This window comes from Pan troglodytes, chromosome 19 (genome assembly GCF_028858775.2).
Source record: "Pan troglodytes isolate AG18354 chromosome 19, NHGRI_mPanTro3-v2.0_pri, whole genome shotgun sequence".
NCBI lineage: Eukaryota > Metazoa > Chordata > Mammalia > Primates > Hominidae > Pan > Pan troglodytes.
In genome coordinates this window covers 18,229,554-18,249,101 of record NC_072417.2, presented here as the reverse complement: position 1 = coordinate 18,249,101, position 19,548 = coordinate 18,229,554, and the positions used below count along the sequence as shown (strand labels likewise).

General features: G+C 47.2%; 1 protein-coding gene across 6 annotated transcripts in view; it reads right to left on the bottom strand.

Annotated features, from left to right (window-relative positions):
* The window catches only part of DNAH2 (dynein axonemal heavy chain 2), a 117,382-nt gene extending 99,231 nt beyond the window's left edge, over positions 1–18,151 (bottom strand). For 4 of the 6 annotated variants that reach the window (XM_009431756.5, XM_016931474.4, XM_016931475.4 and 1 more), the window contains exons 1-6: positions 18,039–18,147; positions 15,968–16,147; positions 12,201–12,262; positions 7,102–7,272; positions 1,080–1,308; positions 102–212 (exon numbers count right to left, since the gene is read on the bottom strand). In XM_009431756.5, the coding sequence (XP_009430031.1) occupies positions 102–212; positions 1,080–1,308; positions 7,102–7,272; positions 12,201–12,262; positions 15,968–16,133 (739 nt within the window). In that variant the 5' untranslated portion in view covers positions 16,134–16,147; positions 18,039–18,147. Of the gene's footprint in view, positions 1–101; positions 213–1,079; positions 1,309–7,101; positions 7,273–12,200; positions 12,263–15,967; positions 16,206–18,038 lie in introns of those variants that run through there. The other 2 variants (XM_016931477.3, XM_063799536.1) reach the window with 2 other exon arrangements.
* Positions 18,152–19,548: the final 1,397 nt, after the last annotated feature.

The following is a 19,548-nucleotide window of genomic DNA, read 5'->3' as shown; positions in this document are numbered from 1 at the left end:
CGACAGAGACCTCCTAACCCAACTCCATTGTCAGCATCCGAGCCTCCCCTTTCCCTCTCCCCTGTGATCGCCGGGTGATGCTAGCAGTGCCAGCCACTCACTCTCTAGCCGTTGCACCAGCTCTTTGTCCTTTACCACCATCTCAGGCTTCATGTTCATGGCCTCTGCAGGGATGTAGAGGACCGTGTGCCCCTCCAGTTTGTACCGAGTGTCTAAGGAAAGGAAAGTTTGTGGAAGTGGACAGAGGGGATGAGTTCTTGCTGGCCCCGTAGGAATCACGGTTGATGATTGGTAGGGGACCAGGAAGCATATGCATTTCAGGAGAGCAGGTAGAAGAAATGGTGACTCATGCTTTTTTGATATCAAGAAATGACCAAAGGCAAGAGGGAAACCTCATGGAGTTATAACAAGAAATTGCCATAAAATAAGGTCAAAGATCTGTATCGCGCCTTCAACACTCTCTACCACGAGACATGCGAGTCCTCCCAGTGTCCCCACAGCACCTATATTTCCCATTCCCCCACATGTGCTTTTAGAAATTTCCAAGTCTAAGTTGAAGCAGGTCTGGCCAACAAGTTCTACAACAGAAAAGTGTGTCTGGATTAGAAAGCGGATCTTGGCAGGGTGTGGTGGCTCACACCTGTAATCCCAGCACTTTGGGCGGCCAAGGCGGGTGGATCATGAGGTCAGGAGTTCGAGACCAGCCTGGCCAACATGGTGAAACCCCATCTCTACTAAAGATACAAAAAATTAGCCAGGCGTGGTGGCATGTGCCTGTAATCCCAGCTACTCGAGAGGCTGAGGCAGGAGAATCGCTTGAACCCAGGAGGCAGAGGTTGCAGTGAGCCAAGATCGCGCCATTGCACTCCAGCCTGGGCAACAGGCCGAGACTCCGTCTCAAAAAAAAAAAAAAAAAAAAAAAGAAGAAGAAGGCGGATCTTGTACCCTATTCTACCAATTCGATAAGCATGCTGAATACTTCCTCCACACAGGTGCTCAGACGAAGGACCCACCACTTCACTAGTTGTACAGTTGGGGGACACTAAGGAGAAACTAGTCACTCCGGTCTTCCCACTTACCTGTCAGGCAGGCCAAGAACTTGTGCAGATGAGAAGCAAAATGATTTCTAATGCTCTCAGGCCAGCCTGTGTTTGCAAAGATCTGAGGGGCAAAGACTCCACCGAGCAGCCGAAGCAGGGCCGGGATATAGGGGCCCCGCACCGTCCCAAACTGCACAGTTGCCTCGAAGTTCTCCCAGGTGATGGGAACTGGTGCTTGGCGAATGAAGTAGACAAGCTGGTTCTGGGTCTGCATGGAAGACAGCAGATCAGAGTTCAGTCTCCAGGCCCAGCCATGACACCCAGTCACAAAAGCCCGGCTGAGTTCTTTCTCACTTCCCTCAGGGTATCCTGATCCTTCTCTAAATGGAAGTGCCATGAAGTGCTTCCTGTTCTTTTCACGGATATGATTCCATATCCAGAGATGTGGGGAGGAAATGCAGAGAGTATGCCTTGAGAGTAGGGACTGTACATTTTTTCCAACTAGGCTCCAGAACCTAGTACACTGCCTGGCGTAGAGTAGATGCTCAATAATGTTTGTTGGATGGATGAATGGATCAATAGAAAGAAAGGATGGAATGGAGGAAGCACTTCAGCCAATGGAAAAAGCAGAAAGGAGAAGGACTGGAAGGAAGAGACAATTGTCTAGGGTTTTCCATTTTGGTTGCATATATTTCTCCCAAAATTTTACATATATGCTTCAATTTTGCTTATGGCTTTTGTGGTTTACATACAAAAGCATATATCTTTCATGTAATTAAATATAAAACTCCTTAAAGTTCTGACTGCTACATATTTAGAAAGGCCATTTCCACCCTAATATCAGACTCACCTGTTTCATTTGGGTTTTTTAGTGCTTTTTTGACTAGTCTTGGCAATTTTTTTTTTTTTTTTTTGAGATGGAGTCTTGCTTTGTCACTCAGGCTGGAGTGCAATGGTGCAATCTCAGCTCACTGCAATCTCCGCCCCCCGGGTTCAAGCGATTCTTCTGCCTCAGCCTCCCGAGTATCTGGGATTACAGGCCCGTACCACCACACCTGGCTAATTTATATATTTTTAGTAGAGACAGGGTTTCACCAGGTTGGCCAGGCTGGTCTCAAACTCCTGACCTCAGATGATCCATCTGCCTCGGCCTCACAAAGCGCTGGGATTACAGGCGCGAGCCACCATACCCGGCTGACAATTTATTTAATTTTAAAAACAAAGTAAAGCACAAGGAAGAAATTAATAATCATCTGTCTTCTTACTACCCAGAAATAAAATAAATATTGGCATTTTGTGTCCTTTTTTTTTTTTTTGAGACGAAGTTTCGCTCTTGTTGCCCAGGCTGGAATGCAATGGCATGATCTCAGCTCACCACAACTTCCGCCTCCCGGGTTCAAGCGATTCTCCTGCCTCAGCCTCCCGAGTAGCTAGGATTACAGGCATGTGCCACCACGCCCAGCTAATTTTTGTATTTTTAGTAGAAACAGGGTTTCTCCATGTTGGTCAGGCTGGTCTCAAACTCCTGACCTTAGGTGATCCGCCTGCCTCGGCCTCCCAAAGTGCTAGGATTATAGGCGTGAGCCACTGTGCCCGGCCATGTCCATTTTTTTAAAAGCTTAACAACTATTATTTTTGTGAAGATGACATACGTTAAATACAAATAATTGAAACAATGCAGAAAAGTACAAAGATAAAAGTTAAAATGTCATCTAAAATTCCACCACCTAAAAATTAATATTGTTAATATTAGAGAAAACATTATTCTACATATTTTTCTATAGCTATATACATATAGAAAATTTAATTAAAATCATTATTTTTAAATAGGAGCAAACTGTTTTTAATTAAAACTATTAAATTTAATTTTACTTGAATTTAAGCAAATAAAAAGAAATAGAAGTAGCTATAAAGGAATTCCTGAGCTTCAAATAAATGTTTCTTCATCCAGAAGAGAGGTTTCTTCCCAAAGGATCCCTTTCTATGGTGGTAAGAAAAAAAGATTATGAAAAATATTATGAGTTTTCTCACTAACTTTCAATTTTGAGTTCTATTAGCTCACTGCTTTGAAAGACCCAATCCAGAATCTAATCCAAGATCACACATGGTCATGTCTCTTAGCATCCTTTAATTTCAAAGCACTCCCCAGCCTTTTTCTTTCATGGCATTGATTTTCTTTTTCTTTTTAATTTAATTTAATTTTATTGATTGATTGATTGATTGATTTATCTGAGACGCAGTCTCACTCTGTTGCCCAGGCTTAAGTGCAATGGCGTGATCTTGGCTCACTGCAACCTCTGCCTCCCTGGTTCAAGCGATTCTCCTGCCTCAGCCTCCCAAGTAGCTGGGATTACAGGTGCACACTGCCACGCCCAGCTAATTTTTTTGTATTTTTAGTAGAGACAGGGTTTCACTATGTTGCCCAGGCTGGTCTTAAACTCCTGAGCTCAGGCAATCCACCCGCCTTGGCCTCCCAAAGTGCTAGGATTACAGGCGTGAGCCACCGTGCCCAGCTCATACTTTTTAAATTTTAAATTTATTTTTTGAGACAGACTCTCGCTCTGTCACCCAGGCTGGAGTGCAGTGGCACAATCTTGGCTTGCTGCAACCTCCGCCTCCCGGGTTCAAGCGATTGTCTCATGGCGTTGATATTTCTAACAGTCCAGGCCAGTTTTCTTTTCCCAATATGTCTCTTAATTTGGATTTATCGGATTGTCTCCTTATTGCCAGATTCAAGTTAAATATTCTTAGCAGGATTACCGCATAGGGGATATTCCTAAGGAATTAATTTTTCCTACAATTGAGTAGCTTAGCCAAGATGTGCAACAAATTTTGTGGAATACAGTGTGTCCTTTTTGATTCCCAGATTCAGTTCCTTCTGCATTTCAGGGAAATTATTTGTATTTTATCTTTACATTTATATTGTTTCATTTGTTGGCTCTCTATACAAGATCATCTATGTTAGTCTTTCGTATCTGTTAGCTTCTCTAATTGTGTTAATGTCCTTGGCTTTTTCTTCTGCATACACGGTGATTACCTCAAGCCTCTCCTCTGTCAGTGATAGGATTTTCTGGGTTAGCTATTCAGTTCCTTGCTATTTCCAATCTACTGGTTTTATAACATGCTGCTTTATTCATTTCCTAAAATCTGCAGTCTCCCTTTTATCTCATTCTCACATTTTATCATTTCAGGGCTCAGCTTTTTTTTTTTTTAATTGAATCCCTGTCTTATTAAGTTGTGGTAGAACATGGTACTGTTGTGAGGAATCTCCTCCTGTTCATTCAGTTATGTTTTCCTCTTTTGCATGCTTTGTTCCTCTTTTTTCTTTGATGTAATGCACTTGCAGTTACCATGCAATTTCTTTTCATTTTGCTCGTGCTTGGGCAGCAAGCACGTGAACTCATTCTTTTTGCTCTAATGTACTGTGGGTGATTTGACCTCCCACTGTGAGAGACCAGTTTATTTTTGCCCCTGGAAGTTAAAGTGAAAGGGTTGGGTGTTTTATGTTTTATTCACTTTTCTTTGGCCTAAGAGAATTGCCTCAGGGAAATGGACAGGTGGTTAGTGCTAATTTAAGGCAGTGAAAAATCTTTGTTAAAACACCTCAGCTCAAGCCGGGTGTGGTGGCTCACACCTGTAATCCCAGCACTTTCGGAGGCCGAGGCAGGTGGATCACCTGAGGTTGGGAGTTTGAGACCAGCCTGACCAACATGGAGAAACCCCATCTCTACTAAAAATACAAAATTAGCCTGGTGTGGTGGTACATGCCTGTAATCCCATATACTCGGGAGGCTGAGGCAGGAGAATCGCTTGAACCCAGAAGGCAGAGGTTGCAGTGAGCCGAGATTGCACCATTGCACTCCAGGCTGGGCAACAAGAGCAAAACTCCGTCTCAAAACAAACAAACAAACAAACAAACAAACAAACCTAGGCTCCTCCTCTCTCTCTCTCTTTTTTTTTTTTTCTTTTTGGAGATGGCGGTCTTGCTATGTTGCCCAGGATTGATTCGAACTCCTGGGCTCAAGTAATCCTTTGGCTTCAGCCTCCAAAGTAGCTGGGACTAAAGGCACAGGCCTGTCTTTCTCTTTACTAAGATTTTATTACACCCTCTCAAGTTCACTCCATGTAACCAGGGAAGCACCATTCTTTGACTCAGTGCATATGTTTTTCATTGGTCTCCCATTTTTAAAGTGTATTAGATTAAATTTGCTTACTCTCAGGGTTTTTTTGTGTTTTTTTGGTTGGTTTGGTTTTTTTAATTTTTCGGTAGTTTTACTTTTTGCTCATTTTATCAGGTATTCAAGGGTAATAATTTTTAAAGGAAGTTTCAACTGGCCCTTTTGTTTTTTGTTTTTGTTTTTTTTTTTTTTTTTTGAGACAGGGTCTCACTCTGTCACCCAGGCTGGAGTGCAGTGAAGTGATCACACCTCACTGCAACCTCCACCTCCCAGGCTCAAGTGATCCTCCCACCTCAGCCTCCCAAGTAGCTGGGACTATAGGTGTGCACCATCATGCCTGGCTAATTTTTGTGTTTTTTGTAGAGATGGGGTTGCACTATGTTACCCAGGCTGGTCTCGAACTCCTAGGCTCAAGCGATCAGCCTGCCTCGGCCTCCCGAAGTGCTAGGATTACAGGCATGAGCCAAATATGATACTTTTTTATATAAAATGATCTTTATGATATTAAGATTCCTACTCCGAAACAAGTTGTGGCTCCTCATTTCTTCAAATTGTTTTTCGCGGCTTGCAACAAAGTTGTTTTCCTTCATATAAATCATACTTTTATATTAAAATGTATATTCAAATATAAATATATTTTGCAAATTGTGGTTCCTTTTGCGAATGAAATCTTTTTTCATTGTTTTGTGGCTGATTACTGCCAGTGCACAGGGCAAAAGTTCTTCTGCCCATGTTCAATGCAGAATGCTTCACAAATTGCATCATTGTTTCACAGGGCCATGCCAATCACCCTCATCCTTTCCACTTTTGTATATGTGCTGCCAATAAGAGCAAAGCAACAGCCTTTTAAGTTTTCCAACATTTTTTTTCCAAAATTTTCAAAGATATATACAGAAAAGTTCAAAGAATTTTACAGTGATGACCTGTACGACCACCACCCAGATTCTACCAGCAACATTTTACTATCCATCTGTCTTTTAACTGTCTCCCTACCCTAGGTCTACCCTTGTCTAATGTATTCTCCACACTGTTGAAATAGTTATCTATCTAAACTATAAAAGACTTCAATAGCACTCTCTGGGATAGCGGCCAAATTCTCGAGTATAACATACAAGGCCCTTCATAAGCTGACCCCAAGCCCCTTTCAGTATCACTTCCCACTACTTCTCTTTTCTTTGTACGTAGAGTGGTCTTCGCTGAATAGCTCTTACCTAGTCTTGATGGAATCCCACTTACCCTTCATCCCAGCTCAAATAGCACCTCCACCATCAAGCCTTCCCAGAATTCCACTGGCTCCATTAGTTGCTCCCATAACGCTCCTATAAAGCTTTGCCCATGATCACAAACTATAGTAAATATTTGCTTATATGTCTGTCTTCCCCACTAGACCAGGACAACATTCTTTTTTTTTTTTTTTTTTTGAGACAGAGTCTTTCTCTGTCACCAGGCTGGAGTGCAGTGGCATGATCTTGGCTCACTGAAACCTCCGCCTCCCAGGTTCAAGCGATTCTTCTGCCTCAGCCTCCCAAGTAGCTGGGATTACAGGCGTGCACCACCACATCTGGCTAATTTTTGTATTTTTAGTAGAGATGGGGTTTCACCATGTTGGCCAGGATGTTCCCGATCTCCTGACCTCATGATCCGCCCACCCGCCTCGGCCTCCCAAAGTGATGGGATTACAGGCGTGAGCCACCGCGCCCGGCCCATGACAGCGTTCTTGCGTCATCCTTCTTCCTATCCTTGCCACCAAGTAGGGTGCCTGACACAGTGGGGCTCAATAGGCCGTGGGCACAGGAGATGACAAGACTTAAGGATGACGAAGGAACTGAGAGCCCTCAGCTCTCTGTAGGACCACCTTTGATCTGGGAATGTAGGGTACGCACCTGCACAGGCATGCCCAGCTCTAGCTTCAGCCCAAAACAAGGGTCAATGAAGATGGTGAGGATGGATTCTGTAGGGTCCTGGGCAAAGTGTTCCAGAATGGCATCGTGCTCCTGTGTCCACACTGCATCCGCCAGTCCTGTCAGCGCAGCTCGGGAAAGGAAGAGGGGCTTCTACAGAAGGAGAGCAGAGGGCCAAAGTAACTACAACTGCCAGGATGAGTCATTCCTCCCATCCACAATCACAAGTGAGGACATGGGAGATGAGAGAAGCCAGACAGGTTCAGAATGGTTAGGAGAAACTGAAAGATAGCTTTCAAGCTTTGGAAGAAACAGAAAAATAAGATTTCTTGCCTCTAAGAATAATAAAACAAACAAACAAACAAACAGATCACAGAGGAAAACTGGGATATTATCCACCCAATGCAAGAGATTATCTTTATGCCTGTAGTTTTTAAAAATGTCAGCCCTCAATCTCAAAGGTAAAGGTGAATTAAGGGAATGTGTAGGATATTAGCCTAGATCAAGCAATTAGGAGCAGGGAGACCACAAGCTGGAAAAGGGAGAGGGTATAGGAGCAATTTCTTCACGATGGAGTCCAAAAGAAGTGTAAAATACTAGGTAAAAGTCAATTGGTACAACATTAAGGAAAAAGTGAGGAGGGAAAAAGACACGAAAACACCAAAGAGGGCTGGGCGCGGTGGCTCACATCGATAATCCCAGCACTTTGGGAGGCTGAGGCAAGTGGATCACCTGAGGTCGGGAGTTCGAGACCAGCCTGACCAACATGGAGAAACCTCGTCTCTACTGAAAATACAAAATTAGCCAGGCGTGGTGGTGCATGCCTGTAATCCCAGCTACTCGGGAAGCTGCGGCAGGAGAATCGCTTGAACCCAGGAGTCAGAGATTGCAGTGAGCCGAGATCACACCCCTGCAATCCAGCCTGGGTAACAGAGTGAGAATCTGTCTCAAAAAAAAAAAAAAAAAAAATTAGCTGGGTATGGTGGCTCATGCCTGTAATCCTAGCGCTTTGGGAGGCCAAGGCGGGTGGATCACCTGAGGTCAGGCATTCAAGACCAGCCTGGCCAACATGGTGAAACCCCATCTCTACTAAAAATACAAAAATCAGCCAGGCATGGTGGTGGGTGCCTGTAATCCCAGCTACTTGGGAGGCTGAGGTAGGAGAATTTCTTGAACCCGGGAGGCAGAAGTTGCAGTGAGCCGAGATTGCACCACTGCCCTCCAGCCTGGGCGACACAGCAAGACTCCGTCTCAAAAATAAATAAACAAACAAATAAATAAAGGAAATCAGAAGATGTGAAGATACAGATCAGTGAACTTGCGAAGTCTTTTCATCTTTCCTCCTGGAAGAAGGAATCTCTCTTACTTAAAGTTTCCAGGTCAAGAAAAATTAATAGTGATCTAAAATCTTTCCTATAATACATATAGACAGGATGAACCAATAAGAAAAACACTAAAAACTCAATAAACAAATAGACAAAAGGACCTGCATAGATATGTCATTTTAAAAAATGCAAATATAAAAAAAAATTGGCCAGGCGTGGTGGCTCATGCCTGTAATCCCAACATTTCAGGAGGCCGGAGGGGGGGTGGGGGGGTGGGGGCGAATCACAGGGTCAGGAGTTCAAGACCAGCCTGGCCAACATGGTGAAACCCTGCCTCTACTAAAAAAAATACAAAAATCAGCCGGGCATGGTGGCATGCACCTGTAATCCCAGCTACTCGGGAGGCTGAGGCAGGAGAATTGCTTGAGCCCAGGAGGCGGAGGTTGCAGTGAGCTGAGATCGCGCCACTGCACTCCAACCTGGGTAACAGAGCAAGACTCTGTCTCAAAAAGAATATATATATATATATATATATATATATATATATATATATGTTCACTTGAAGTCAAATACAAATAAAATAACAAAGAAAGCCGGGCACAGTGGCTCACACCTGTAATCCCAGCACTTTGGGAGGCCGAGGTAGGCGGATCACCAGAGGTCAGGAGTTCAAGACCAGCCTGGCCAACATGATGAAACCCCGTCTCTACTAAAAATACAAAAATGACCCCAGCATGGTGGCGTGTGCCTGTAATCCCAGCTACTCAGGAGGCTGAGGCAGGAAAATCACTTGAACCCCAGGGGCAGAGGTTGCAGTGAGCCAAGGTCGTGCCACTGCACTCCAGCCTGGGCAACAGAGCAAGACTTTGTCTCAAAAAAAAAAAAAAATCATTTATTGCCCATCATTTTTTAAAAAAATCCTTGCTAAACAAATAACACCCAGGCTTGGAAAAGGTGTACTGGCATATTGCTAGCATGAGGGCAAAAAGTATAATGCATTTGGAATGTGTGAGGTATTAAAAGTGATAGAAATGTTCTTTATCCTTTGATTCAGTAACTCCACATACAGGAATCTATTTTAAGGAAATATTAAGTATTTCAAGAGTGTTAGTTTTACTTTATAATATTCACAAAAGTATTCTGAGAGCAAAAAATTAGAAATGGCAAAATGTCCAAGAGTAATGGTTTAACTATGGTACTTGCATAGAACATAGAATGCTATATGGTCGTGAAAAGTGGTGTTTGCAAAAAGTGGTGGCCCTGTGGCTCACACCTATAATCCCAGCTCTTTCGGAGGCTGAAGCAGGAGACTGCTTGAGTCTGGGAGTTCAAGACTAACCTTGGCAACACAGTGAGACTGCAATCTTCACCAAAAAAAAAAAAAATTTTTTTTTTTTTTTTGAGACGCAGTCTTGCTCAGTCGCCCAGGCTGGAGTGCAGTGGCGCGACCTTGGCTCACTGCAAACTCTGCCTCCAGGGTTCACGCCATTCTCCTTCCTCAGCCTCCCCAGTAGCTAGGACTACAAGCGCCCGCCACCATGCCCGGCTAATTTTTTTTGTATTTTTAGTAGACACAGGGTTTCACCATGTCAGCCAGGATGGTCTCGATCTCCTGACCTCGTGACCTACCCGCCTTGGCCTCCCAAAGTGCTGGGATTACAGGTGTGAGCCACCGCGCCCGGCCAAAAAAATTTTTTTTAATTAGCTGGGCATGGTGGCACATGCTTGTAGTCCTAGCTACTCAGGAGGCTGAGGCAAGAAAACCACTTAAGCCTAGGAGTTCAAGGTTACAGTAAGCTATGATTGTTTCACTGCACTCCAGATTGGACAACAGAGAGAAACCCTGTCTCTTAAAAAAAAAAAAAAAAAAAAAAAAAAGTTTACAAAGAGTATATAATGTGAAGAATAATAGCTGGGCATGGTGGCTCACACCTGTAATCTCAGCACTCTGGGAGGCCAAGGTGGGTGGATCAGTTGAGGCCAGGAGTTCAAGACCAGCCTGGCCAAAATGGCAAAACCTTGTCTCTACTAAAAATACAAAAATTAGCCAGGTGCCTGGGCACAGTGGCTCACGTCCTTAATCCCAGCACTTTGGGAGGCCGGGGCAAGAGGATCGCTTGAGCCCAGGAGTCCAAGACCAGCCTGGGCAATACAGCAAGAACCTGTCTCAAAAAAAAAAAAAAAAAATTAGCCGGGTGTGGTGGCAGGAACCTGTAGTCCCAGCTACTCAGGAGGCCGAGACATGAGAATCACTTGAGCCTGGGAGGCGGAGATTGCAGTGAGCCCAGATCGTGCCACTGCACTCCAGCCTGGGCAACAGATCAAGACTCTGTCTCAAAAAATAATAATAATACAAATAAAATGTTTTGTGAAAAGGTTTAATACAAAATCATAACATATGGGCTAGGCACGGTGGCTGACACCTGTAATCCTAGCACTTTGGGAGGCCGAGGCAGGTGGATCACCTGAAGTCAGGAGTTTGAGGCCAGCCTGGCCGATATGACAAAACCCCGCCTCTACTAAAAATACAAAAATTAGCTGGGCGTGGTGGTGCATGCCTGTAATCCCAGCTACTTGGGAGGCTAAGGAGGGAGAATCACTTGAACCCCAGAGGTGGAGACTGCAGTAAGCCAAGATCATGCCACTGCACTCCAGCCTGCTCGACGGGAGCAAGACTCCATCTCAGAAAAAAAAAAAAAAAAGTAACATATGATAAAGTTAGGATTATACAAAAACAAACAAACTTACAAACCTGTGCACAAAAGTAAAAGATATATCAAAATATCGTTCTTTTGTTTTTTTGGGTTTTGTTTGTTTGTTTGTTTTGAGACAGAGTTTTGCTCTTATTGCCCAGACTGGAGTACAGTGGCACGATCTTGGCTCACTGCAACCTCTGCCCTCGGGTTCAAGCAATTCTCCTGTCTCAGCCTGGTGAGTAGCTGGGATTACAGGCACCCGCCACCACACCCTGCTAATTTTTGTATTTTTAGTAAAGATGGGGTTTCACTATGTTGGCCAGGCTGGTCTCAAATCCTGACCTCAGGTGATCCACCCACCTCGGCATCCTAAAGTGCTGGGATTACAGGCTTGAGCCACCGTGTCTGCCCAGACATATCAAATATTAATATTAAATGTGTTTGGGCAGTAACACCATGAGTCTTATTTTCTCTATTTTACTTTTCTGTCTCTTGCCATTTTTTTCTTCGATAGTTATTACTTTTCTTTCCCTTTTTGAAAAATGTCAAGGTCATCACTCTATTCTTCTCACCCTGGTAACTATGGTCATGACTAGGCTTTGATGCAACTTGGAAATAAAGAAGCAGAGGTCATTTAGTGCCATTTCTCAAAGTGACTGAAGCAGCTTCTATAAATTCTTCAGCCTAAGGAAAGAACTGAAGGAAAGGTGGAAAGAGCATGTCTTAGAAATTAGTATCCAATTAGGACAATATCTTCCCAGCTCATTCAACTTGTTCAGGTGTTCACCCGCATGATGAATAAGCTCATCACAGTTTGACCCAAGGTGGGGAGACAAGAGAGACCTGCGCCTTACTTAAAGCCCTCCTCTGTCCTGGCGAAGGCACAGATGACTTTGTCTTTTACTCAGTGAACTGGATTTGTAGTGAGTAGGCTAACAGCAGAGAGCAAGTAGAAGAAGTGGCAGACAAGAGAGAATTCCTCATGTGCCATCCACAACTGATCCTTTGAGTCACCAGTTTTGGGAGAGGAATATCTGCCACAGGGAAGACCCAAGCCTACCACATCTGCCTCGGGCTCCACTGATTCTTCACTCTGTGCTTGAGGTCCCTCCAACCGTGGCTCTAGGAAGAATAAACATACAAAAAGGAAGGCATTTCTTGGAAAGTTAAACACAGTCAGCTGGGCGCGGTGGCTCACACCTGTAGTCCTAGCACTTTGGGAGTACTAGGCGGGAGGATCACCTGAGGTCAGGAGTTTGAGACCAGCCTGGCCAATATAGTGAAACCCCGTCTCTACTAAAAATACAAAATTAGCCAGGCATGGTGGCGGGTGTCTGTAATTCCAGCTACTTGGGAGGCTGAGGCAGGAGAATCACCTGAACCCAGGAGGCAGAGGTAGCAGTGAGCCATAATCGTGCCACTGCCCTCCAGCCTGAGTGACAGAGTGAGACCCTGTCTCAAAAAAAAAAAAAAAAAAGCCGGGTGCAGTGGCTCACACCTGTAATCCCAGCACTTTGGGAGGCCAAGGCGGGCAGATCACGACGTCAGGAGATCAAGACCATCCTGGCTAACATGGTGAAACCCCGTCTCTACTAAAAAATACAAAAAATTAGCCAGATGTGCTGGTGGGAGCCTGTAGTCCCAGCTACTCTGGAGGCTGAGGCAGGAGAATGGTGTGAATCCAGGAGGTGGAGCTTGCAGTGAGCTGAGGTCGCGCCACTGCACACTCCAGCCTGGGCAACAGCGCGAAGACTCTGTCTCAAAAAAAAAAAAAAAAAAAAGGAAAGAAAAGACAGAAAGCTAAACACAGCCACCCAATGACCCAGCAATTCCACTTCTAGGTAGAGACCTGTGAGACTTGAAAGCAAGGACTCAAAGAGAGATTTGCATTACAGCATTCGTAGCAGCATTATTCACAATAGGCAAAAGGTGGCAACAGCTCAGTGTCCTCTAACAGAGGAATGGATAAACAAAAGGTGATATAAACATGCAGTGGGCTATTATTCAGCCATCAGAAGGCATGGCGGTGTGGTTCATGCTACAACATGGATGATCCTCGAAAACACAGTGCCAAGTGAAAAAAGCCAGTCATGAGAGACCACTCGATGAAATGTCCAGCATAGGCAAATCCATAAAGACAGAAAATAGATGAGCGGTTCCTGGGATCTGGGGGGGAAGGGGGAACCAGGAGTGACTGCTAAAAGACGAGGCTCTGATGCAACTTACAAGTAAAGATATAGGAGTCACCTGGTGCCAATTTCTCAAGGTGCTTAAAGTGGCTTTCTTTTGGCGGGATAAAAATGTTCTAAAATTAGATAGTGGGAACGTTGCACAGCTTTGTGAATATACCAAAAACCACTGAACTGTAGACTTTAAAAAGGTAAATTTTATAGTCAGTGAATTCTCTCTCAATTTAATGTAAAAAGCTGACTGGGGGCCAGGCACGATGGCTCATACCTGTAATCCCAGCACTTTGGGAGGCCGAGGCTGGTGGATCGCCCGAAGTCAGGCGTTCGAGACCAGCCTGGCCAAGATGGTGAACCCCCTGTCTCTATAAAAATACAAAAAATTAGCTGGGCATGGTGGTGGGTGCCTGTAATTCCAGCTACTCAGGAGGCTGAGGCAGGAGGATTGCTTGAATCCGGGAGGCAGAGGTTGCAGTGAGCCGAGATCACGCCATTGCACTCCAGCCTGGGTGACAGGGCGAGATTCTGTCTCCAAAAAATAAAAATAAAACAAACACTAACTGGGGTAGGGGTGAGGGAATGAAGGCGGTTAGTACTGAGGTTATTCCAGGCATACAGCTTCTGGCCCTCCATCTTCCCCCACTCCTCTTCCCACATGGAGAAGTTGGGGCTCATAGGAATCAGCCCTTCTCCAAACCACTGGCCTGCTGAGCACTCAGTTCTGCCACACCCACTCTGACTCCCATAAAACCCAGCGGCTCTGTTTCTCTGCCTCCTGATCTACTAGTCACACAGGAGATTGGGGTAAAACTGGTGGCTTTCCCATTCCCCAGGGGCTGAAAGGAGGAAGGAACAAATGAGATATAACCAAAAGACCATGAGGAACAGGAAACTCCCTCTGGCTTCCAGAAAGGAAAACTAAGAGGGGAATGAGGCACAGAGGCCGAGGCAGGAAGGCGTGAAAAGATGGAACAGGCGATTCTGGAGCTTAGCAGTAGGTGAGATGATCCAACTCCCTTGGGAAAACTGCTGGCATTCAGGTTCCAGGCAAGAACTAGGCCAGGGGAGACTGGGTGCGGTGGCTCATGCCTGTAATCCCAGCACTTTGGGAGGCCGAGGCAGGTGGATCACTCGAGGACAGGAGTTCGAGACCAGCCTGGGCAACATGGTGAAACCCCATCTCTACTAAAAATACAAAAATTAGCCGGGCCTGGTGGCACACGCCTGTAATCCCAGCTACTCAGGAGGCTGAGGCAGGAGAATCGCTTGAACCCTGGAGGTGGAGGTTGCAGTGAACTGAGATCGCACCACTGCACTCTAGCCTTGGCAACTGAGCAAGACTCTGTCTCAAAAAAATTTAAAAAATAAGGTGGGCATGGTGGTGTATGCCTGTAATCCCAGCTACTTGGGAGGCTGAGGCACAAGAATCACTTGAGCCTGGGAGGCAGAGGTTGCAGTGAGCTGAGATTATGCCAATGCACTCCAGGCTGGGTGACAGAGTGAGACTTTGTCTCAAAAAAAAAAGAAAAAAGAAAGAAAAGAAAAGAAAAGAAAGCTTGGAGCTGGGAGAGGCAGAAATCCTTGCTGTTCGAAGGCCAACACGTTCATTTTAAAGCTCCTTCCCTTCCCTCCCCAGAGGATTCTCCATACTGAACCTCACTGTCTTCCCTCCCATCTTCCCCTACTCCTCCTAGCAGCGAGCAGTCCCATTTTAACTGCTTTCACCTGAGCACTTCAGAACTCAGAAGGATACATTCTGCACATTTCTAAGATCCTGGAACCTAATGCAAGTTCTTATGGCCCAGGGACTTTTCTCCCATGCCCACGCTTAACCTCTCAACCTTTAATTTTAGAAGGGGATTCTATTTCACAAGCTACTATCAGTGTAAAGGAGCTCCAGGTAAAGAAGGAGGTCTACACTTAGCTCATAGTCCTGTCTACACTGACCAGTGCTCTCAGGGAGATCCTAGCAATAGCAACAACTACCAAAAACCTTCCAACCTTACTGGCTCCGGCTCACCCACAGGAAAGGAATCCCTCAGGTCAAAGCCACAAGAGGCTGCCTCGTTAAACTCTTTCCTCCCTAGATCTAGACTTCTTTCCTGTCGTCCTGAACCTGAACCTCCGCAGTCTACCAAGTCCCTGCCAAAATGAGGGCGGAGATACAACAGCCCTCAACAGATGGTAGAAAGCATCAGCCGGGCTTCGGATTCAAAGGGTGGCAAAACAGGCTGAGTCTCCATGGTGATGGGCTTAATGGGAGAAAAGCATTATTTGTTTTGCCACCCAGGGTGAAAATGGGAAAAAGGAAGAGATCAAACCCTCTTCAGTGGGGTAGGAGCAACCAGGAACACTTGAAATAAGGAGGAAGAGGCTAGAGAAAGGACTGGTTGGTGAACTCCTGGTATATTGTGGGAAATTTTAAGACAGAAAGAACAAGGATGAGGCTGGCCAGGAGGAAGACACACAAAAAAAGGACCCAGTGGCAGGGCTGCTGAACCTCCATGGCTGGGGGCGTCACTTAGCCCGTTTCCTGCCCAGAAGCAACAGCGCCTGCTCCCCAGCCGTAAAATGCCTCCAAGCCCCTCTGACTTTCCCCACCCTCCATTGCTAAGCATCCTCTGCCCCAGCAAGTACCCACCAGGCTCCTCCTTGGGGAGCTCAGCCTGCGGCTCTGGCTCACTGACAGCCGGGACATTCCCCTGCTCCTGTGTGGCCACAGCAGCCCGAGTGGCCCGCCCTGACCGGCTTGCCTGGGAGCTTCCTCGGCCACTCAATCGCTGCTTCTTCTCAGCTTTGCTGGACATCGTGCAGGCAAAACCTACAGGTATACAGGAGTGGAGAGTCCACGAGCAGATACCACCCCTGAACCAGCCCCCTGATACAAGCAGTCCCTTTTGAATTCATAAATTGACTGAAACTCAATATGATCATCTTTTCTGGTGGTACCCACACCCTGCTCCATTAACCACAAGGGCTCTGTACTCCACAGGGGCCTGGGAGGCCTTGCTGTTTTTCCCTAGGATATCCTACTGTCTTCGGGGCACTGGGCTAAAAATCAAAGTCAGTCCCTCAAGGCACTAGGAATAAATGGGAGTTAAAGATGATGGCCAGGCTGGGTGCGGTGGCTCATGCTTGTAATCCCAGCATTTTGGGAGGCCGAGCCGGGTGGATCACCTGAGGTCAGGAGTTCGAGACCAGCCTGGCCAACATGGCAAAACCCCGTCTCTACTAAAAATACAAAAAATTAGCCAGGTGTGGTGGTGCATGCCTGTAATTCCAGCTACTCGGGAGGCTGAGGCAGGAGAATCTCTTGAACCCGAGAGGTGGAGGCTGCAGTGAGCCAAGATCATGCTACTATACTCCAGCCTGGCTGACAGAGTGAGACTCTATCTCAAAAAAAAAAAAAAAAGATGGCCAAACAGACACCCCACTAATGAGGATTTAGAACCTCTATCTCTGCCCCGGGGTATGAGAACATAAGATAATCAGGAAAAGATCTATCAAGCTGAAGCGTGGTTGCCCAAACCCTCATCCACTCTACCCTCCAGGACCATGAGTGAGTGAGAGAGGATCAAGGAAGGGGTGCACATCCCCCATCCTTTGTCACTGTTCAATCATTCAAGCAAACCAAGATGATTTTCCTATGTACCTCTTTTCCTCCCAAGTTAAATGGAAAAATGCTCCTCCCAATCCCACTAAAATCTGCAACATCTGTAAACAGAGAAAAACAGTATTTGCCACCTGGGTCTATCGCTTTGAAGTCCTGAGGGGCAGGAACACTGTTTTGTGTGTACTGAGTTCTCTTAGCAGAGTTGGCTGAGGAACTCTGTGCTAATGGTTAAGATCAGTCAGGATCATTTATTTGACTCAAAATGCCCTGAGAACAGATTGGAAGAAAGAAGGACAAAAGTCATCCAATCATAAATTTCAAATTGTGTCATGAGGAAAAAGCAATTGGGGCACGAGGAAGGTCACAGTGGTGCCTCTCTCAGAAAGGTAGGATGGCAGGAAGCGGGGATCTCAGGCAGGTGCTCAGAATCCCAGGCGCAAAGTCTGAGGCGCTGGGCACTCTCTTTTCATTCGGCTGCAGCCTAACGGCACCTGTGGCTCTCCTTCCTCATCCCCACAGGCTGCCACAGGCATTGATCTCAGGTTATGAATTTCAAACTTGAAGGATTTGTACTTTGCTCCAAGGAAAAACGTTCTGTTAGGCCAACAAATCAATAAAACCAACTACAGCAAGGAGGCTTCCTCCATCAGTCTCCAGAGAAGCATCAAGCTGCGCTTTCCTGCCTCAAACTAGAGCCTGAGGCGCATGCACCGTGGGGTTCACCACGCGATCCCACACCGCAGGCCCCAGGAGGAACTGCTCTGCCAAGTTGGGGCTCACACTATTACTAGGAAATACCGCAGGGGCCAGCAGTATTTATCCTGCAGTATAAATCCAGCAGTATTTATCCAGCAGTATTTATACCAGCAGCTGGTATCCTTAAACTGGTTACCAGCAGGCAAATTTCCCCTCAAAATGACTCTTTCCCCCCAGCTGTCACAACTGCCCCTTCTCCTCCCCCTCCCCCACACAAATATTCCTTGCTCCCTCTCCCTCCACAACTGCCTCTTCTCCCCAACAACTGTCCCTTCCTACCCCGACACTACTGCCCCTTCTCCCCAGCACTCCTTCCCTCCTTCCCTCTGCCCCCGACACACACCTTGCCACGCTGACCCTCCCCTCCCTAGACCGACCGATGGGCCACTCTAAGAAGTTGCCCCTCGCAGCCCTCTCGGGCCGGCGTCTGCACGCGTCCCCATGGCAACCCCGGGCAGGGAGGGGCGAGTGGCCGGTGCGCGGCCCCTCGGAGCCCGCCTCCTCCGCGCAGGCGCCCTGGATCCCTGCTTCGCGGCCCCACCCCGCCCAGGTCTACCCCTCAGGGACCCAGGGCTTGAAGGCTCCGGGACTAAAGGAAAGTAGCCACATCTGGCGAGCCGAAGGGTGCGGGGGGCCTGGTGTCAGGACCCAGCTGGAAGGGCTAGGGCAAGAGACAGTGAGCCACCGCCCCGCAGGACATTGAAAAGGCAGGGAGAACCCAATCGCCCGACCCTGCGCCCAGGTCTGTGCGCCCCAGCCGGAACGGGTCCAGCAGATGGCGCCGGGCGCCCGGCCGGCGAGGGATATTCGCGATGTAGAAGGCGTTCCAGGATTTCCAGGCAGCCGTGGGTGCAGCTGGATCCGGGGGAAAAACCGGGCCTGGAGCACCCTTGCCCTCCTGCTCCTTCCCCCTTCTTAGTTCGGATTGGGGTCTAGGATTGCGGGGGGGCGGCGCGGGGCGGGGAAAGGGAGGGAAGACGGGAACTGGAGTTTTGGGAATCTGAGGATTGGCTTTCGAAGGCGTCGCTGGTTTTTGGGGGGGACGAGAGGCGGGGACTCCCTGGGGAAGGTGACCGGGCCTGGGAGGGGCTTCGCTCTCCATAGGAACAAAGGCTGCGTCGTGAGAGAGGAGGCGAGAGGGGAGGGCCATGAGGGCCGGGGTACATCTCCGAGGGTGCCAGGGGGCGCTGCGGGCCGGGGCTGCTAGAAGGCGCCTGGAAGACCGCTGTACCTGGTGCCGGGAGGAGCTTTGGGGAGACCTGGGAAATACAGGGAGGAAGCCGAGTGGGGGGATGGGAAGGCGCCCTCCCTGTTTCCATCAATAGTGCCTAATTAAGACAAAGCCAGCAGCGAGCCCACTGATTACATTTCCATGAGGAGCGAAATTTATGACATTTTCTTTGCTGGATGAGGAGAAGAGAAGCTGGCACCTCAGTTCCCCCTTTTTCTGTTTGGCGTTCACACCTAACAGATCTCATTATGCCAGCCTGGCACTACCAGGAGTGGCCGTCCCTGGTACTCCTGAAGAGCAAGTGGATTAACCACACCCTATCCCAGCGCTGACCTCACCCTCCCACCTACCGTAGCTTTATTCCCAGAAGTGTCAACCCTTTCCCTCCCCCCGACCCCCAATAATTCCTCCTGCCCAGCCAGACTCCTGTTGCTGACAGCAGGAATGGAAGGAGAGGAGTACCGCCCACCCCAAAACCAGCTGCACAGCTAGCACAGCTAAGATGGAACGTGGAGGTGTTCCTCTAGCCAGATAGGCCATGGGTGGCAGACAGAGGTGATGTGGTTGGCCAGAACCCCTAGGGAAAAGTCCCAAAGGAGTGAAAATTTGCTGGAGGCGTGGG